This window comes from Triturus cristatus, chromosome 1_2 (assembly GCF_964204655.1).
Source record: "Triturus cristatus chromosome 1_2, aTriCri1.1, whole genome shotgun sequence".
In the NCBI taxonomy this organism is placed as follows: Eukaryota; Metazoa; Chordata; class Amphibia; order Caudata; family Salamandridae; genus Triturus; species Triturus cristatus.
Window position 1 is genome coordinate 186,885,754 of NC_140580.1, and position 22,061 is coordinate 186,907,814.

At 44.5% G+C, this 22,061-nt stretch overlaps 1 protein-coding gene across 2 annotated transcripts in view; it reads left to right on the top strand.

Moving 5' to 3' along the window:
• Positions 1-22,061, top strand: part of LOC146867033 (VPS10 domain-containing receptor SorCS1-like) — a 3,068,338-nt gene that overhangs the window by 2,383,327 nt on the left and 662,950 nt on the right. For both annotated transcript variants that reach the window (XM_085603449.1, XM_085603451.1), the window contains exon 13: positions 14,403-14,494. In XM_085603449.1, coding sequence (XP_085459575.1) covers positions 14,403-14,494 — 92 coding nt within the window. The remainder of the gene's footprint in view (positions 1-14,402; positions 14,495-22,061) is intronic.

Consider the following 22,061-nt stretch of genomic DNA (forward strand, 5'->3'; position numbering starts at 1 on the left):
AGTTAATGTAACAGTTTGTTTAGCATTTCAGATTGATGTTCCTTTCATAGTCCTAAGCAAGCCAAATTATTTCCTCTGCGCATGGAAGAAATGATTTGGTGTTCCATGCAGAATTGCCCAAAAACTCATCGAGTGCATATTAAATTAGACACCAAGCTTGACCCTCAATTTGAAGAGTCAAACCCAACTGAGAAGCACTCCATTGTGTTGCAGCAAGCACATTAGATCTAAAAAAACAAAAGTGAACAGAGCACAGTCAGACCCCTGAACTTTTGGGCAGGATACTGCTCAACCCACACGCAGCTCCACCATGAGTGCCTTTGCCCCTAGCGCCACCGCTGACTGCTGTTCGAGGCCCCTGTGCCTCGCTCCGCTCCTGTCGCTTCTTTTAGCCTGCTTCCTCTGTTTGCCAGTTTCCCTTATGTTCCCTCTGTTTTACTTGTTTCCTGTACCTGCCTTTCTCCTTTTCCCCCTTTCTTTTTTAGTCTCTTTTTATTTTTCATTTTTTTGGACTGTTTTTCTCCCACCTCTGCTGACCCCATGGCCCCTCCGCTCACTCTCACTCCCGCCTCCCAGCTGTCCCACCCTCCCCCAGCCCCTATTTAAGGTAGGCCCTGCGCATTAGGGCGAGCAAGACCCCTGACCTTCTGGTCAGGATACTGCTCTCCCAGCACACAGCTCCACCATGAGTGCCTCTGCCCCAAGTACAGCCACTGACCGATGTTCGAGGCCCCTGTGCCTCTCTCCGCTCCTGTCTCTTCTTTTAGTCTGCTTCCTCTGTTTTCTTGTTTCCCTTTATTTTTCCTCTGTTTTACCTGTTTACCGTACCTGCCCTTTCTCCTTTTCTATCTTCTTTCCCCCTTTCTTTTATAGTCTCTTTTAATTTTTCCTTTTTTTGTGCTGTTTTTCTCCCGCCGCTACTGTCCCCGTGGCTCCTCCCCCTCCCGCGTGCCCCTGCCTCCCAACTGTCCCGCCTTCCCCAACCCCTACTTGATGGTGGCCGCTCCGCATTATGGCGAGCAAGATTCCTGACCTTCTGGTCAGGATACTGCTCTCACAGTGGGCAGGTCCACCGTGAGTGCCCCTTGCGCCGCCACTGACTGCTGTTCGAGGACCCTGCACCTCGCTCTGCTTCTGTCTCTGCTTTTAGCCTGCTTCCTCTGTTCCACTGTTCCTCAGTTTGCCGGTGTCCCTTTATTTTTCCTCTGTTTTACCTGTTTCCTGTACCTGCCTTTTCTCCTTTTCTTTCTCCTTTTCATTTTCCCCATTTCTTTTTTTAGTCTTTTTATTTTTCCTTTTTTCTGCACCATTTTTCGCCCACAGCTGTTGCCCTGTGGCCCCTTCCTCTACTGCATGCTCCCACCTGTCCTGCCCTCCCATGACCCCTAGTTAATGGCGGCTGGCCAAAGGCAAGTCAATCTGCGCCCGACCAGCACCAGGGACCATGGTCCTCTGATTCACCAATGCTACAGCCCCACGGCTATCTATGCACTCAATGCCAGCAAGAACAACAACTGAAAGGTCTCTTCACCTATCAACACCCATGGACCCTTCACCTGCCGACACTGCCACCACTCTTTCTCCTTCGTCGAGACCCATAACCCACTTCCACCCTCCAGCAACAACTCCATCACACCCCAAACCCTGCAATGCATCCTCCTCAACATCAGCTCCCTCCACAGACATGCCGCAGAAATCTGGGACCTCCCCGATAGCACCACCTGAACGTCGCCTTCCTTACCGAAATCTGAAACTGACATCACCATTCCCGAAGGCTTCAAGATCACCCAGTAGGACAACCCCAACTGACCCGAAGGAGGCATTGCCATCACTTACAAGTGCACCATCCGACTGAGCACCTACACCGATTGGCCCACAGACCTGATGGAAACCTCCACTTCAAGATGCAGACCAACCCGACCATCAGCCTCCGAGGCACCCACATCTACAAACCCCCCACACCCCGCGCACCTTTATCTGACTCCATCACTGACATTATCACCCCGCAAGCCATCACCTCCATTGACTACACCTTGCTGGGAGACCACAACTTCCACCTCCAAAACCCCAACTCCACCTCCCTCCTGGACAACCTCCTCAACATCAGACTCAAATAGATCGTACCAGAACCCTCACACTCAGCAGGATAAAACACTCAAAAACCATATATATCCAGCATGAAACTCCATCAACTTCAGCCACACATCTGAAATCCCATGGATGGACCATCATTGCGCCCACTTTACCTTCAAAACAAACAATACCCGCAAATATACTCACACCAGCCCTAGCGCAGAAATTGGAACACGATCTCTGATGACCAGCTCACCGCCTCCCTCAGCAGCTCGGCTCCCACTGTCTCGGACGACAACCCAACCACCGCCGCCCGTACCCTACACAACTGGATCACCGACTGCGCCAACACTATCGCCTTCCTCATGAAAACTTCCAACCCAAACACCAAGAGAGCCAGCTGATTTTCCACCAAACTCTGAGAATCTAGATGAACCTGCAGATGCCTCCAACAGTTATGGAGAAACTCCAAAATCACAGCAGACCTTGACAACTTCAAAGCAGCCACAGCCGTCCACCACAAGCTCATCAGATACTCAAGGAAGAAAGCTCTCCAGGACAGAATCTCCACCCACAACATTAAGGAACTCTTTGGCATCATCAAAGAGTTCGCCCAACCCAACAGTGAGACATCCAACATAACCACCCTCCCAGGACCTCTGCGACAGACTCAGCGCCTTCGTCCATCACAAAATCAAGACCATCTATGACAAATTCGACTACGACAACCTATACGCAGATCCTAAACCCACCATTCCCTACAACTCGCAGCCGACACTTGACAGCTGGACCACCATCACCATTGAAGACACCCTGTACACTATGAAGTCAACCCACTCCAGGGCCCCCACAGACCCCTGCTCCCACCACATCTACCACAGAGCCACAGACGACTGGAGGCACGCCAAGATCAACCCTCTCCTTAAAAAACCCTCTGTGGCCCCCAACGACCTCAAGACGTCTGGCTGATCTCCTTACTACCATACCAAGCGAAAGTCATTGAAAAAGCTGCCAACATTCAGCAAACCTCCTTCATAGAAGAAAACAACACCCTTGACTCCTCCCAATCAGGCTTCAGGAGGAACCACAGTACCAAAACCGCCCTTCCCGCCCCGACAGACGACATCCGCTCCCTCCTCGACCGAGGAGAGACTGTGGCCCTCATCTTCCTGGACCTCACTGCATCCTTCGACAAAGTCTCACACCGCACCCCAGCCCACAGACTCCACAATGCAGGAATCCAGAACAAGGCCCTCAACTGGATCAGCTCATTCCTCTCTGGCAGAACGCAGCAGGTCAGACTCCCACCCTTCCTCTCGGATCCCACACCGACAACCTGTGGACCCCCAAGGATTCTCCATCAGCCCCACACTGTTCAAAGTCTACATGGCCCAGCTCGCACCCATCGTCAGATCCCACGGACTTAACCTTGTATCGTGCGCAGACGACACCCAACTCATCCTTTCTATATCTAAAAACCCAACATCCCCAAACACAACTTTCAAGAAGGAATGGAAGCAGTCACCAGGATGATGAAGAACAGCTGCCTACAACTAAACACGGACAAAACCAAAGTACTCATCATGGTCCCACACCCCGACACCTGGTGGCCCCCTGCCTTTGGGAACCCACCCCCCCACCGACCGCTCACGCAACCTCAGAATCATCCTAGACTCCGAACTCAAAATGGACCGCCAAATCAATGCTGTCACTTCCTCCTGTTTCCACACCCTCCGTCTCTTATGAAAGACCTTCAACTGGATTCCCCTCGAACACAGGAAAACCGTAACCCATGCCCTCATCAGCAGCAGACTGCACTCTATGCCCGGATCAACAAGAACCTCACCTGCAAACTCTAGAATATCCAGAATGCCTTCGCCAGACTAGTCTTCAACATACTGCACCACTGCCACATCACTCAAAACCTGCAGACTCTACGCTGGCTCCCCGTCAAGAAGAGAATCACCTTCAAACTTCTCACCCATGCCCACAAAGCCTTCCACAACACCGGACCCACCTACATGAACCACCGCCTCTCATTCCACGCACACCAAAGATACCTCCGCTCAGCCCAGCTGTCCCTATCGATGGTGCCGCGCATCAAGAAGACCAGAACAGGATGACATTCCTTCTCCTTCCTCGCAGCCAAGGCATGGAACACCATCCCTCTCAAACTCCTACAGACACCAACACTCTCCAAGTTCTTGAAGGACCTCAAGACCTGGCTCTTCGATGAATCACTGTGAGCATCCAGGAGCTGCACACCCCTCTCCCCACAGTGCCTTGTGACCCTTTTCAGGTGAGTAGCTGCGCTTAACAAACCCTGATTGGTTGATTGATTGATTGAGTCAGAAGTGGTTCATACATTAGGTCTCAACCGGGAGTCCCTGGACAGCCAGTGCAGTGCTACTTGTCAGCTAAGGTTTGAAAAGTGGAAACTTGAGCCTAAGCTTTTTCATTCAATTTGGCACTCCCCCACACTGTAATAGTAATTGGTTATAAAAAAAATGTGATTCTTTCAAAGAAAGTAAAATTTCTGAAATTCACATCTTATGCTTTTTTTTTTAGCCTAGTGAGGTTTGTCAATCAATATTTTCATGGAATTAAAGACTTCAATGTACTTCTCAGTTCCTGTGTTTCAGGAATATTTACATGTTAAGGATTACGTACTGAATAGCCCACATCTGCAGTTATTCCTCTGCCATGAAGTCTTTCCCATTCTGAGGCGAGGCAAAGTGCAATAGTCATCCCCAAAAACATATGTGTTGATTTTCACTGCTCTTTCTTTACTCATTTTACAAGGGCACTAAACATAAGAGGGAAATGAGTATCCTATGCATACGACCATGACCAAAGGCCCCTTCTAAACTTCCTACCTCTTGATTGTTCAGCTGTCTACACTGAATCTCTTTCTTTTATTACCAAGGAAACGCCCATCCTAACAATGTAGAATTTTATCCTTTCTGTCCTCCTCCAACACAAAGATATGAAAAGTGGAACAAGCTATGGTTTCCACATCCTCTAATTTGTTTTCAAACCTGTTCTTCACCACGTAACCACACCAATTATCCTCCAGGAAATTGTCATTAAACTCCTCCTTTATTGTATAAATGGTAAAATCTATTATTTTTTAGTAATTGTCCAAGCAGCTACTCAGTCCTTATTGTAGCACAGGTCCATATTGAATTGAGAAATATTCAAAAGAGCACATTCATTTTCTTCTCCTCACCTACATGCTGTATTTGATGTTGACAGTGACCCTTCATGGGGGGGGGGGGGGGGGGGAGTGCGAATTCTGGTAAATTCTTGTTCATATTTACCATGTGAGATTCCCAAACTCGTGTTACATTGAATAGAAAAGATGCACCACAATGGTTCTTAACCTGTGGTCCAAGGACCACTATGTGTCGTCGAGGCCTACCCAGGGGTCTGTGACTGTGTTACAAAATGAAATTAATATGAATATGAATATATTAGAATTAATAATGTATATACAAATAAAGAAGCAAAATTGAACATTTCACTAAAAAATATTGTTTTTTACAGTTGATTGTAAATCAAAATATTTATTTATCTGAGCATGTGGTTGGTGAATAGTTGATTTCGTATTTTTGAGGACTGTTTTGAAGTTCAAATCATCGAATTTGCTTAGGCCGCGGGTCCCCAACTGCCAGTAATGACTCAGTGAGGGTCGCAGGATTCCAATAATGATTCAGTGGAGATCCACAAAAGTCAAAAGGTTAAGAACTGCTGCTATTACACAATCACAAAATAAACATTGTATACCCACAACTGCTAAAATAAAACTTTTGTGCTGTCGATAAACCATGCCCCCAAAGGACTACATAATGATTCTGTGCAATATTGATGCAATGATCAGAGAATTGTGGGTATTAAAACCTACTTTATATAGATTATCATTAAACTATCAGATCTTGTGGTGTTAATACTGTTTTTGAAATATTAACTTTTTCTTCACAAAATAGCTGTCCATTTTCAGTGGTAAATCATTGGTTCTAGAAATGTAACAGGACAGAAAAAATGTCAACAAGAAGGGAAAGGGAGCGTGCATAATACTAAGATTTGTAAATTAGTTGGCCTTTCACAGAACTCCAAGTACAATTTGCAGTTATCTGGTGGAGGCCTTAAATATGAGCAAGTATATAAAATGTGTAGCAGTTATTTCACTCTCCTAATGGTGCAAAAACCATTGTGAACTTAGAATCCTATTGCTTCTAAGTACTAATATTAGAGTACACCCATGTAATGTTTGTTGTTGGGAGAGATGGCTGAGGGATCTCAGTGCTTTTGCTTTTATTTTATAGGGATAAATATTACACAAAAGATAGATAGAACAGGAACTTCCCTACTGCGGCATTATGTATATTTTTCCTCCCCTGACCCTGAATAAACTATTAACGGAAAACTAGCGGGTGGTCTAGCAATATTAGTCTTTGCAAAATCTCATCTGGGGGCTATTCAGGTGGATAATTTTATATTTTTTTTATGGATTTAAATTACGTAGTTTCAGTATAATGGTTGTTTTTGTTTAAATTCGCCAGTGGTTAAAAGCAGAAACTAGCTATAGTTAAAATCCTGAATGCTGTCCTCTGTGGCAAGAAGCTAATGCACATTGATCAGGGTCTTTTAGGAACAGGGACTTTGTTTTAAATCTCACTTGGTGACCTAGAGGGCGATTTCATGGCAACAAGGCGAAAGGGCAGATGACTGAATGTTCTACACGTTTTGAATGTGAAAACTCTGAATGTCTGTTTTCATGGTGACCACCCTCACTCATTTGTCTCTCTTGACATAATTGGGAAACATTTGGTTTTAAAATCTTTCATAAGTTGATAAGTAAATCTCTTAAGTAATTTCCTGCGTGAGCTCCACTTATACATGCTCATTAGAATCCCTGGACACGACAAACGCCGTTGGATACCCTTTGAGTTGCCAACAGTTGAGAAGAATAAAATGAGGCACCACTTTACCCCGTCAGTATAAAAAATGAAGAGCTTCTCAAGTCGAGAGTATGTCCTTCTATTATAACGCATCTTCTGAGTTGTAACAAGATGTGTCGAAGAGTTGAGCAAAAAATGTTTCTGGCACCAGTAATTGTACAGGTTCGAGGTTTACAGCATGGCCAATGATCGGGTGCCAAGTGGTTTATACCTGAACTTGGGGCTTAGTAATTAAACCTGACCAGAACATTACACTGGGCAAAGGCTTCACCTAATATTTCAACAAACATTTTTATAATCCTGTCCCTGTGCAAAAGTAATATATAAATAACCTTTTTGAGTACCTAAATGAGTCGATAGAGAGAAACAGTTCAATGAATTAGACAGTAGCTGTAAATTAAGGGGTTTCAGTAAATATCGGCTCCAATTTGATCGCATTGAAGCGCAACAGAACAAGCTCAATTGCAACAGTGCTATCACTAAAGCAGGATATTACTACTCTATATTAGCTGAGTTGCCAATCGGGAATTATCACCTTGTATAGATACAAAGTAGAATTTACAAGGGAGAATTGTAGCTGATGATGGGGTGACATGGGAGGATATACTGAGAGTGACTGAGGCTTTATGGGCTACCTTAGGAATTGATTACTTTTGATCTCCCACTCTAGTCCCTTAGTCTAAATTCACTCAATGAGTGTTGGATAGGTTAATTGGTTCAGATAACACACAGGAAGAGCTCCATGTCTGTTGTGTATCAGGTCACAGCCCTTTATGATGTTGAGAACCTAGTATCATGCCATTCTTCTTTTGGAAGATCTGTCGACCTGTGTTTCTGAAGACAATATTTGCCTTTAGTGTCAGACCAGATTCTGCCTTGATGGTGGAACCATCTATAATTTATGTATCCTGTCTACGCTAGATCATTGTAGCATACGTTTAGGTACTAAAAGATTTAAAAACAATGATTCGTTTTTCAACCACTTCTGACAGCATTGACAAGGTACGACTGTGGATGGATGAAAAAAAGCCTGTTGTAAAAAGAAAAGACGTGATACATAAGTTAGTGTCACAGTGGAGAACAGTCTAAACACTTACAATTATAGGAAAAGATCCTTGATTAATTAATCAAAATCTAACATCACCAAGAACTTGTACCAATAATGTTTGTGATTTTATTTCATCACAAAGCAGGAGTTAATCAACTTATAAAGCACAATGTATGTCACGTTTGGACAATTTTAGAAAAAAGCGGGTGCATCCAGAACGACTGGCCTGTACATATATGACAAATCATAACAAAATAAATGCAGATATAAAATCTCTGTCATCCATGTTTGACAATGAAGTAGAAAAATTGTCAACGTTTCGACCCCTATTTCGACCCCTATTGAAAACAGGGAATTTCGCGCCCTGAGTTGATAGGGGTCGAAACGTTGAGTCGTTCTGCCTGGATAGGTTGTAAATATTGATTGCTGATGTATATATATGCATTACCTTCCCTCCTCACATCACCATCACAAACCCCTCCCATGCACTTCCCACTCCATCCTGGATGCACCCGCTTTTTTCTAAAATTGTCCAAACGTGACATACATTGTGCTTTATAAGTTGATTAACTCCTGCTTTGTGATGAAATAAAATCACAACCATTATTGGTACAAGTTCTTGGTAATGTTAGATTTTGATTAATTAATCAAGGATCTTTTCCTATGAAGTGCAAAAAAAACTCACTGCTACACTGCACAGAGCTTCGCAAGCAGCGGAGCGCATTAGATAAATGATGTTCACAGTGATTTTCAGCACCGGATGTTTGTTCTCAGTGTGCAATCATCGCGAACGGCACCATGCACAGTGGAAGCGGGTGCTGGTTCCTTTCTGCTGATCGAGTAGATATTTTTTCTCAAGCTGCAGCTTTCTCAATATGAACGGACAGTTTCTCAATGGAATGTGGTCGTGAGCATACGCGACCACTAACAATGAGAAATCCGACCACCTGCGTTTTGAAATCTCGCCAAGAGATTGATTTTCTGTGCTCGCCAACTTGTCATTGACGATCGCGAATGAGGTAAAATCTCGCTGGGAGGTAGATTTTCCTCGCTCACGCTCGCCAACTTGACGTAACGCGGATTTCAGAAAACTCCGCAACTTTCTTAGTCTCCACCAGAGAAAACAGGAGCTAATATGTCATATAATAATGTGGGTGATAGGGAATGTAAAAAGGACGACTGGTTGGTACTAGGTGCATAAATCGTGTCAGTGGTTGACCATCCAAGTTTTCTTACAATACCACGTATCTGCCCTCCAGTTCGGTACAGGTGTGTTTAATCTCTAAAGGTGTCCTTGGTGCCACCCATATTAGCGTGCCGCTTGCGTAACTAGAATAAGTAGTACCAATCAGTGTCCCCTTCTATCGTTTATGTATTGCCTCAAGTGTTTGTGTGGTGAGATGTGTTTATTTTAGTAATGCTATATTGACTTTCCGCCCTCTAAGGTATTGATATACTCGATACCGTTCAGTGCAACCCCCAAACCACAGATATTCCTAGTTAATATTGTTATTGGAGCCAGAACATGCGTCTGTGGGTACATATCAGGGTAATAGACTGTATTTTTATCACACATAAAATATCCCCACCCAGGCCTTAAAACCTACTGAGTATATTCTAGGCAAGATCTTCATTCTTATAAGTAGAAAATGTACATCCGTCTCATGTTGAAGAAATGAAAAAGAAGAACAATATTAAAGCCCAACTCCCACATTCTAGCAGGTGCGGCAACGGGCGGCCAACCATTTGCTCTGAGATGCATGATAACAACACAGATCTGTGTATAGAAAAAAACAATGGTCTATACAGAAAGTCTTGTCGGGGGGCTGTCAAGCGACCAGCTCAGGCCCTTCATGCGTGTACTGCCTATCCGTACTCATTTCAAAAGGGGATGGTGTCCCAGTATGTTCATGTCAATAGCATGCTTGCCCCACCTGGCCACCCATGTCTACACCAAACCTCGTGATGGATTGTCATATCACGTTGTCTGCCATTTGTGGTGTCACTGTCGGGCCATCACCTATCGCCGCGACTATCTGGGTGGCTGAGAGGTGTGGTCGTTCATCTTATTGAATCTCTATCTCTGAGCCAGAAGCTGTAGAGGAGGAGGACAACACATGTTTCTCAACATCTAATACTGCTTTAGCTCTTTCCTTCATCGCTTGTTCTTTAGTGGGACCTTTTGACTGATGTGTTGTGCATTTCCTTCATCTTTGCTGTGTTTGCCAAGGTTACTTTGAGGCTGATTCTCCTCCCCAGGTTGGTACCAGTCCTGCCTGCTCCAACCAATCCCAGGCTGCTTCTGGGGTTTTTAGAATTGCGCTGTGTCATCATGTTGAATTCGAAGAGGGACTAGGAACTGTAGTGCATATTTTATTTTGTGTTCGCTTGACACCCTCCTCACTGCTGCAAAGGAGGATCTGCATTTCCGGACGACCAAAGTATAATCCGAGTAAATTTGTACTTTGCCATTCTCGATAGACCACAGTCCCTTTGCTCTCAATAACCTGCTGACTATATTTCCTGTCTCGATAGTTGAATAAGCGTGCTACCAGGGTTCTTGGAGCTGCATCTGGGTGGGGTGGCCCACCTGGTACTCTGAGCACTCTCTCTATCGAGAAGAAGACAGATTGTTTACCTTGCAGTATCGTTCCCACAAACCTATCTTTTAAAAAGAGTACCATACTGTGGCCCTCCACTCATTCGAGCAGGCCCACTATGCGTACATTATTGCGATGAGACCGCCCTTCACGGTCTTCGAGGCGGTCGCGCAGGTAAGTTGCTTCTGATTGTAGCACACCTGTGCGTTGGTCTGAGTGCTTCACCATGGGGCGTAGTGTTGCTAAAGTAGATTCAGACTCCTCCACATACTCCTTTAATTTCTTATGGTCTACACAGTAGGATAACCATGTCAATACAGATCGATTTGATTTTGGGTTCCAGTGTTGACTTGATGTCCATTACGTCCCTAAGTAGTTCCTCAAATTTGAGAGTGTTCTAACAGTGTGGACACCAATGTTTTGTCTGTAGCTTCATCGTCAGCAGGGCGGAGTGTTGCTCCCTGCGTATCTCTTTGTGGTGCAGTTATCCTGTCTGTTTTAGATTTCACCATTCTGCATGAGTGTCTTGCGGTTTATGTTACCAAATCAGTTCACTATCTTCTGTGTTCTGCTTTGGGAAGGGAAGTGGCAAGAAAAGGGATGGTCAGGCACCAGATGTCTGTCAAACTTAACAGTTTGTGCCCGTCGTCAATGTCTCAGTTTTGGTGCTGTGTGGGGAGCGAGCTGTTCCGGGTAGTGTATTTCTGCCTTTCACCTGGTTAATGTGTTACATATTTACAGGCCGTCACTTTGGTTGCCTGAAATAAAGCTTCAGCTGCTTTGACAAAGTTTCAGTGGTCACAGCCCTGTTTCGGTCAGCTCTGTCTTCCCCCTGTACTGAGGAGGCTGCTTTTATATTATATAGCCTGTGTTCCCAAGCCGAAGAGTGGTACGTTAAACAGGTGTCCGATGTACTTCGTATTTCTGGCACCTTCCGCGCCTCAGGGTCTTTTCGCCATTGTACTGCCTAGTATGTGCCTTTCAAAGTCCCTGAGAGGAGGTTTTGTCTTTCAGGAGATGTGTGGGGGAAGGCAGAGGGGGAGAAAGTCTGGGCAGACAGGGTAATCTCTTCCCGTTGCGATGTTTTCCAAGTCTCTGTGGTTCACTCGCGCCTCCGGCTCTCGATTTCCCCGGGCCACAGCGCCCGGTCTCCGGCTCATTCTCCCTGCGAGGCTACCGCCCATGCCCTTCTGCCCAGATTACTCCCGCATTCCAATGCGCACTCAGCTCTGGGTGTCTCCTCCAAAGCTTGCTCCACTTACCCAGAGCATGCAATGCTCCAGACGTGGTGTGGGTGTCCTGGGCAGGCAGCTCTGGTCTTTCTGTGCTGCCACAGTCTGAATGCATGTTGGAGGGGGGAGGCAGGGTGGAGGGTCTCAGCAGTCCGTCCCCTCTGATTCCACAGTTCTGTTCCCTTACCACGGGGCCAGGGCCTTCCTTTGCAGGTCGCTGTGCATGCCTCGGACTTCAGCTACAGTGGCCCATTCGTTACAGTGTAGGTGGCCTCTCTTCACAGACAATGGGACACCTTATCCCCGATCCACCAAACCGGGCTCCAGTCCCACCCAGGGGGACCCTGGTACTGGAAATCAGCTCACTGTGTTGCAGGGAGCTGTGGGAGGTGAATATTTTATCCGGATTTCACAGGGCCTACACGGAGCTCATTAATGTGCGTCCGTCCTGGCCACCAAATTAGCCATGCCCCTGGTATGTGTTCTTGATGCCTCCAAGCAGGAATTTTCAGCCTTCATGTGGTTCTGAGCGTATTTGCACGTGGGGCAGCCCCTCCATTACCTGCTCAAAATTTCGAGCACTAGAGTAGAAACTTGACTCAGATAAGAGCAGGCATTTAGTAAGATGTACAATGGCGGCTTTGCTTTCTGAATATCTCTAGGATTGTCTCTCCTTCCCGTAAGCTCCTTTCATGCTCACTATTGAAACCAGAGGGATGGATCGGGGAGATCCTGGAGTTCTGATCTGTTCAGTGTCTCTGATATACAACAGTAAGTATTAATTTTTCATTTAAAATGTGCTGCAAGCAGTTGAATTAGCCCTTTGTCATTTTGCATCCACTGCCCAGGGTGAAGTGGTGGTTGTTCGGACAGACAAAATGTATTAGCTGTGTTATGTTTTTACTGAAAAGGCCGGAGTTATTTGTCCAATGTCATTGGAATTTTAAGTTTGGTATTGAGCAGCAGCTCATTTGCTGACAGCAAGTCTAATCCAGAGATTAAACCGAGTAATTTTGTCTTCCAAGAAAAGCACCACATTTCCAGAGATACTTTCAGTGATAGCACAAGGGTTAGAGAACTGACTTTGCACTTGTTTGCAGAACAGAATTCTGGGGGTGGATGGTCCAACGTCCGTATGTCCTGCCCTACTCAGCTCTTCAATGCTCCGACTCTATCACCAAGGCCCCTGATACATTCAGAGGAAGAGGATCAGGTTGTAGCCTTAGTACCATTCTAACCGGGAATGGGCCGTTTTTCCTTCAGAAAAAAAGCCGAGCAGCTTCAAAAGGAAGCCTTGGTGACATTCTCATACTTCCCTTTGCAGAAATTATGCAACATTCCAAGAAAATGATGTGAAATTATATGAAATGTTCAGAATTGTGTGCTTTTTCTTGGAGCAAAATGTGTTCTTGTGTCCATTTTGGACGTGAAAACCAGCATATACAAATCAGAAAAAGAGAGTGAGATACAGATTTGTTGATATCAGTATGAAAAATAGCACAAACTGGAAGGTGTTTGTATGGGTAAATTCATCTAGCGGAGATTGGGTAATCTGCAAATTCTTTGAAAAAGAAAAAATCCATTTGATAGGTACCAGTACTTGTACAAGTAAATCAAATGGCATTTTGACACCTCTAGTAGGGGTAACAATGCCTTTTTACTGAATGCAGGAAAGGACCAGTGTTTTCCCCAGCTCAAGTTTGACAATAATGAGAGGAAATGAGTAAACCAATGAAACCAATCGAAAAACGTTGTCCGATAAATTTGAAGAAGTTCTTTAAGAGCATTTCTGTACAGTTTGTGCATGTGTGAGGCTCAAATAATTTTAATCCAGAATAACACTGGTGTTGTATAATTTATCTGGCCAATGGCATTATGTCTACTTTAACAGGGGGATGCCTCTATCAAAAGCTGCAGACCCCACCTCATTCTGTCTCATGCAACTTAAGGTCTATGACATGTAAAGATGAATCCTTTAATGTAGGGCCTTAGCCTACTGCCAATATGATTGTAGTATACATTTGACAGCCTATTCCGCTCTACATTGTTCTGCTGGGTGAAGAATGGGAATTGATCATTCAAATAGAACCAGCTTCCTGTGGGCATCAATAGTGGCCCAATTACTTTCTTGCCCAGCTGCACGACCACAACAGTGAAACACTCTTGAGCGATAGAGCGCTGTTGCCAAAAAACTCAGTTTGAGTTTAAAAAAACTTTAAATCTTTACTTGCATAATTTAGTGGGTTCCTGAAAGATTTGTGAGGCTTAATACATAGAAATCGACATTAATTGAACGTATTCCATTGGTTGTAGGTGTGTGCATCATAACTTGTGCATTATAGCAGAACTGTATGAATTGTTACATGGAATTTGACAATCTAATGTTGAACTGCTCGTTTGTTGCCAAGAATTTAAACTGACGTTGTAAATGAGAACCCCATAAGATAATACTCAGATGTGATGACTGTGGCTTGCATGATTTTTGCAGATCTTTGAAGAAGAGCACAGTGTCTTGTACCTGGATCAAGGTGGAGTCTTGGTGGCCATGAAGCACACTTCTCTCCCCATAAGGCACTTATGGTAATGTCTAAGCCCACAGTTGGAATATATTTAACACTGTTGTTCCTAAGGACATTTGCAGTTTAGTGCACTTGGCAGCAGGGGCGGGTTGAATGCCACGAGTTGTCACCTATGCATTTATACTTTTGGCCTGCCAAGATCAGCAGGAGCAAATTGACATGAAAGCCAAACTCGGGTGAACCAGTGTATGGTTCTGGTAAGTGTTGCAAGTCCAATTTATTTTTCAACACATTTTCAATTGAATGTTTCATAGAACTTGTTGCCTTATGTTTCTGTCTAGACTCAGAAATGAAGCTGTATAGGTGTTCGAAAATCACAAAATTTGCTTTTGTGAAATTAGATTAAATTGTGGCAAAATTGTCTAAAATGACACATTTTTAGGTAAAATTAAAATATGCCGTTTTGCACTATGCATCTTTGCGCAAATGTTTGACATGAGGATGCATTTCAACAAAGCACAGCGAGCCTGTGTTCTTGAGGTAAATGTTTACATTGTAGAGCTCATTTGCGGTACATTTTTACCGCAAATGGTGGCATAATTACGTGATTTCAGGAATTTAATGTAACAAGCATAATGCAAAATCCACAAAATTAGGTGAATCACTCCACATAAAATGTACATTTCACCCCTGCCTAGTATTTACACTTATATAATGAAATTATAGAAAGACTGCAAAAGAACACAAATGGATAAATGCACTAGTATACATTTAAAACACTTGTTTAACAATGCAGTTCCATTTGACAAATTTTTAAACATGTTTCAATCTATCTATTTCATTACAAGTAAGGTAATTTTATGTCACATGCAAGGAAATTCCTCGATCAAACACTTTATGTGTAAAGCCAGGGCCAAACTGGGAAACCAAAAGCAACACTGGAGAAAGTCCTGAAACCAGCCCGATCCTTTTGCCTTCTTGCACGATCGTCCTCTTTCCACCCATCAATTTTGTTTCTCTCCTTCTCTCCCCACCCTCTCGTTTCACATTCTTTTTCCTCGCTCCCTCCCTCTCTCTCTATCTTGAAGTCCTCCTTCGCTTGCTGCAATTGATCTTAGGGAGCTGGAGAAAGCGACATACGTGCAAGTAGCGACCCTCTGCTTTCAAAACTAACCTCCAAAGGCTCCAGCCCACTGGGAAAATGCTGATTAGAAACAAGCATTGGCATAGCCAATAGGTCTCGCCTTTGTGATCTTATAAGTGTTTAGCCATGCAACAATTAATATTGTTGCAGCAAGGATATTGTGCTGCATAACTAAATACTTATAAGGTGCCAAAGGCGAGACCTTTTGGCTATGCCAATGCTTGTTAGCTGGTAGCGGCTGGGCAGAGCACACGCATGTGGTATAAATGGCCGAACGTTGCCAAAGTAACCAACGCCGTCACACACATGGCTGCCGGAGACATGGCGCACCTAAACGGACTACAGAGTCAGACACAGAAGTAACCCCTATGATGATAGTGGTATTCAAACAGGTACCCACTGGGTCTATGCCATAGGATGCAGACTCCGCATTTGATGTGCACTCGCGATGCCTTGGTAGCGACCTGACGAGCAGCTCATCAACGGGCCAGACTTACAAACAAACAAGCACATTCTAACCAAGCTCAAACACATTCTGTAATTAAACCGTTCCATCAAAAAATAAAAAATCTATTCCTATTGACAAAATAAGGACTCACGTATGCACTCTGTCATCTCCAGGAATCCTCACCACATGGATTTATCAGTCTTTTCAAAGTGCGCTATTTTCTGTTTGACGGAAGAAAACAGTTTTTTAAATCAACATGAACATACTGTCCCTTCAGAGATATAGAGAATAAACTGAGTTTAATAACGTTGACTGAATGAAGTATTTTAGGGTAGCCATTGATTGAAACTCATATTTCACAGGATTTGTATCGAGTCAGTGAACTGAAGTAAAGAATTAATAGTCTTGAATTACTGATGTGGAAGCCTCGATGGTATAAGATGCACCAAAAGTCAAATGTAACCCTTTAACTCAATAAATAACACATCTTAGACTGACTGGACAACAGGTTTGCAGCTGCTAAAGATACATGCCACTAAAATCAACCTCACACGGAATACATCAGCAAACCGGCGTGGTCACATGAAGCATGTTTTTATTAAGAGAAGAGGCAGCAGGGCGGAGCGAGTAAGTGAACGAGGAGAGAGGTGCGCAAGATGATATAAGATGCACCAAAAGTCAAATGTAACCCTTTAACTAAATCAATAACACATCTTAGACTGACTGGACAACAGGTTTGCAGCTGCTAAAGATACATGCCGCTAAAATCAACCCCACGCGGAATACATCAGCAAACCGGCATGGTCACATGAAGCATGTTTTTAATAAGAGAAGAGGCAGCAGGGCGGAGCAAGTGAGTGGGCGAGGAGAGAGGCGTGCGCATGTGTTTGCTGGCCCGGGAGTGGTGCGTTTGTGTGTGCATGCACGCGCAGTCTGCTGTTTTTCTAAACACATACTCGTGCTTGTGGCACGCTCCTGCACGCTTCCACAAGCTGTATGCCGCCACAAGCACGAGTATGTGCTTCGAAAAAGAGCTGAACGACGGCTAAAGGTCTCCTATGCAGCGTATGCGCGCTGCGTAAGCGAGACCTAAAAAGGCCTGTCTGGCCCTTTGTGAAGGGCTACATTTCTCTTTCAACACTACAGGGATATCTGTAGGTCTGTTGGCTCTGTAGCAATGACTTTCCCCATACGAAGCAGACAGTTCCCAACAGGGGTTTGCAGCAGCTAAACAACGCATCTCTGTATTCCATAATTTACTGAGTCATGGGTGAAATAGTGGTCAAAACCAGAAGCAGCCAGGAGCATTGAGAAGGTAATGTTGTAGAGTGAGTCCTGAATTTTACTGGCACCTTTTTTCTTCTACATGGGTCTATTCACTAGGGGGAGGATTCCTTGCATGCATGTGGGGTGTGGTCTTCCATGAAAGTGTACCAACTAGTGACAAAAGTGGGTTGTGATTAAAGCACCTGGGAGGTAAGTCCAACCCTGCTTTAATGCAAAATGTCCCCTATCTTTGACAGCATATTATTTGGAATGGCTCAATTGATTATTAATATTTTGAAAATTGGCAATTTTCTTGTTACGTTTCATTGTACACTGGAATATGCAAAATGTGGAATAGCTCACTTTCAAGAACAGAGTGTTTATGATTGGCTTGCTAGTTAGTAGTGCCCTCAGAGAGCATTAGGGAAGCTGCAGGTGTATTTTGCTTGAGTTTCTGAGGCAGCACATTGAGCCAATACTTGGACTTCTACTTCTTGGTCAAAATACTCTCTCCCATACATAGGTGAGGGACCAAAGCAAGACCAATCAGTTGGGCAACAAGATAAACGAAGTACCGCAAGAAAATCACCCAATACCAGCTGTTTGTTTGCGTTAGAGTATGTACAAATTCTCCAGCCCTATTTATTACACTTCATAATCGCATCATGAAAATTCCACTGTTGTCTTCGTGAACAGTCAATTTTACAAATATACTATATTGTGTGGTCGTAGGTCTTAACTAATAAACAAAATCTCCTACCAAAAATTCTCACATTCCATTAAGAGTCATGATTAATCAACCCTCCGGCCCTTGTAACATCGTCTAATTCATTTGACTTGGGCCCTGGTAAATTCTGCAGGTCCCTCCACAAGCTGTCCTTTGCAAGACAGGCTCACTTGCTCTCTCATCACAGAGGGAGCTAGGGCCAGCATGGAAGCTCATCTCCCAAAACAACCATGCCAGAGCAACCTAAGAAATTAATCTCTCCCTGGCATGCACTCAGAGATGGGACTGAGCAACCGAACCCTACCGTGGTCCCTTGGCGCAGCATCACCCCGCATCCCTAGGGCCATATAGTAGAGTACCCTGTAGGGCTATGGTCAATCGCTGCATCCCTTCAATCATGACCATGACACCCCTACCTGGTTAAACTAAAAGCTTAAAGACACAATTACATCTTGAATTTGCCTGCACTTTTATTTGTGATGCCAAAGGTTGTCCACCTATTTTATGGCCAAATATAACTACTCTCTTGCCACAGGTATGATTGGATTCCCGAAAACCATCGCTACTCGCCCAGGTTCTGCAACCTAATGCTGTGAGAATTGCAGTTTGCTGAAATCATAAAGTTCAACACAAACTAGTTGTTAACCTGAGTGGACAGAAACCCCATCCTTGTGAAATAGCACACCCACCCCATGAAGGCAACCATGGGAAATTGTCTTCAGTCATGCTGTGTTGTGCAGTTATTTCATCTTGCGGTTCAAACACCTGACTGATTGATTAATGTGCCTTGAGGAACGTTCTAGCTGCCGGACCCCCCCCCCTCGGAAATATGTGGGACCATACTATGACCGAGCCTGGACATCTCTTCTTCAACCATGCAATTTCAACCATGAAGTTCTCTAATAGGGGCCTTGTGCCCAATGTATGTTTATGTGATTTGTAGAGCCCATGGCTGCCCAAGGGCTTCCCAGCGCTGCAGAGAAGGCAACAGAACGGTGTATGGGGCAGTCATGGAAAGAGCCTTGTTTTGAGTTTCTTGCTGAATCCTTTAAAAGTCTCAATTCAATGGTCATTGAGTTCCATGTTTTGGGACCAGGTGAGTGAAGGATCTCCCTCTCCACTTGGCTCGTTTTATCTTTGTTGTGCATATTAGGAAATCGCACAAGGACCTGAGGGTACTGTTGGTAGCGAAATGATAACCAAATTGTTGAAGCTGATATGAAGAATGATATGAAGAATGATGAGTGTCAGCAGCTGCTTGCAACCTCCTCGACGAGCAGGGGTAGACCATCCAAATGAAGACCATCCCTACCAGCCCAGTAGGACTGAAGACCTGTGTCTGTTGCCTATCTGCATAAATGATGCTGGGTGAAAGTCAGACTTCACTTGTCACACAAATGAATGACCAAGAACCTATACACTGGAAGTAGCCATGTGTCACATGTAACCAAATGGAAGTTGAAAACATTTTCATTACCTAACCCGACCTGTGAGAGCTACCATACCTATATCTGTTGAGGCGCACATTGGGTTTACAGCAGTCTGACTTCCACCTGCCAATCCTCTTGACCACCGCAGTGTTAAGACTTGCTCCTATCATAGATTTTGCTGCACCTATCCTAAGAAAATGTGCACTGAAATTACCCTGGATGTCCTCCGCATAAAGATCTTCGTGCAAAACCTGCGTGAACTGGTACTTTGGGAATGCCCGTGGCATGGATCAATATTGAAGCAGATGCCATGTGAGGGCGTATCTGCAAGAATGTGTATGCTGCAGACACTGAACACCCTGAAAAACGACCTGCTTTCCTGGGGATTACTTGATCCTTTTTTCCCAGCTGGTCTGACTTGAAGCGTAATATGGTGACAACTAAATCATTCTAAAGCCAGGAGATATGACTGAGTAAAACTCCCCCATGGATTTCTCTTACTTGGATCTTGCCAAGATATCAGAGACCCTAAAGCCCCATATAATGTGACAGAAAAGACTGCAGTAAACAGTGTTACTGCATAGCCTGACCAGCATACTTTGTGCAAGACCCTTATCAACCCGCCCAGCATATCCACATCAGTGGGACATCTTTGGTCTGTGATTGACCCTTCCAAACACTCTCATCCCTTCAGGGATTGATTAATCAAAAAGGAATGTGAATGGTCCAAGTCTTCCCTCAGTTTTGCAAAGAACACAACCACCGCTTTGTGCGCCCTAGCAAAAGATTTAGAACTACCCTGAACCTGCATGTGTTCCAAAGAACCCAGACAATTATTTAAAAAGAAGAGCAGCACTTGGGGATTGGCTGTGCAGTATCCAATGTAGCAATAAAAGGCTAATTCATAGGCTCTCATGGTATTAGGTGGGAGGCTGGCTGAAATTAGAGCAGGGATAATTAGGTTCCAAGGTTCCCCACATGTCCCTGAAAGTGTGTGGGTTCCGCTTCTGTCTGTGGATGGAAACACCAGAAATCCTGCAACTTGAGATGACATAACATATCAGCTGCCTTATCAAAACACCAGAAACATGACATGCTTTACTTAAAAAAAAATGTTATTCTTCAGTCAAATCAAGACCAACCCTTTTAACGCTGTTAGACCTGACATCCTTGGAGTGGTTTGGCTGACTTCACTTTTGCTGGCCTTAGTATTCTTGGCACTTTACCACTGCTAACCAATGCTAACTTGCATGTGATCTTCCCTGAAAACACGGCAACATTGGCATATCCACAATTGGCATATTTAATTTATCTATAAGTGCCTAGTAAAGTGCACTACATGTGCCCAGGGCCTTAAATTAAATGCAATCAGTGGGCCTGCAGCTTCGATTGTGCCACCCATCTAGTAGCCCTTTAAACATGTCCAGGGCCTGCCATTGCAGAGCTTGTGTGCACAGTTTTAAACTGTTATTTCGACCTGGCACATTAACCTTCTTGCCAGGCCCAAACCATCCTTTTAATACAAATAAGTCACCTTTAAGGTAGGACCTGGACAGCCCCAAAGGCAGGGAGCAGTATATTTAAAAAGTTGGACATGTACTTTTAAGCTTTACATGCCCAGGTAGTGAAAAACTCTTAAATTAGTTTTTTACTCCTGCGAAAGGCCTATCTCTCCTATAGGTTAACATTAGGATTACCTTATTACATTTTATAAGTGTAATTTCCAATTGGGTAACAATTGATATTTTGAGTTTGGTGTCTCTGGACTCACTATGTAAAACCACAACTTATGGTAAAGCTGGATTTTAAGTTGGAAGTCTGAAAATTCCACTTTTAGAAAGTTTCTATTTTCTTACTTTAAGCATTTTGTGCCTCTGCCTGTCTCTGAATACACGTCTGAGGTGGGTGACAGCTGGGCTTTGAGCATTCCCTCTAGGCAGCCACGCAGAAAGAGAGCTTAGGTGTGTCTGATTGGCAATTCCCATCCTGATGGGCCATCACCAGGCTGATGGGCCATCCTTGGCAGGATGGGAGGGAGGAGCTGAGACTTGCAACTGAATAGGTCTGTGCCTGTCCCCTCCCATAGAACTGCACTTCAAAGGCCTCCCTTTAAAGTCTCCCTCACTTCAAAGGTACAGCTGGGTAAAAGTACTTGACCCCTGACCCCTGGCACCACTAACTCAGTACACTTCTGGACCTTAGGACACTCCGCCAAGAAGAAGGACTGCTGTGCTTCTGAAAGGACTGTCACACTGCTGGAATCCTGCTCTGCTGTGCCTACACTGCTGCCTACTGCCCACCTTGCCTGGTAGCGAAAAGGACTGGTCCTGCATCTCTACATCCCCAGAACCAAGTAACTCCAAGGACTTGTCGGCTTGCCTCCTATTCTGAAATCCCAGGGACATCAAAGACTTCATTCAACCCTGCTACTGCCTCTGGACTTTGTCAACTGTGAGTCCTGCCCTGCCAATTGATGCCAATCTAGATCTAGGTCTTTGAAAGTTGGTTTTCTGGCTGTCTCTGCCAGAATCCATGCAATGCCGACTTTGCACCATTCGGAACTGATGCATTCCCATCTACGCCAACACATCGTCGTTCCGAGGACATCTCATC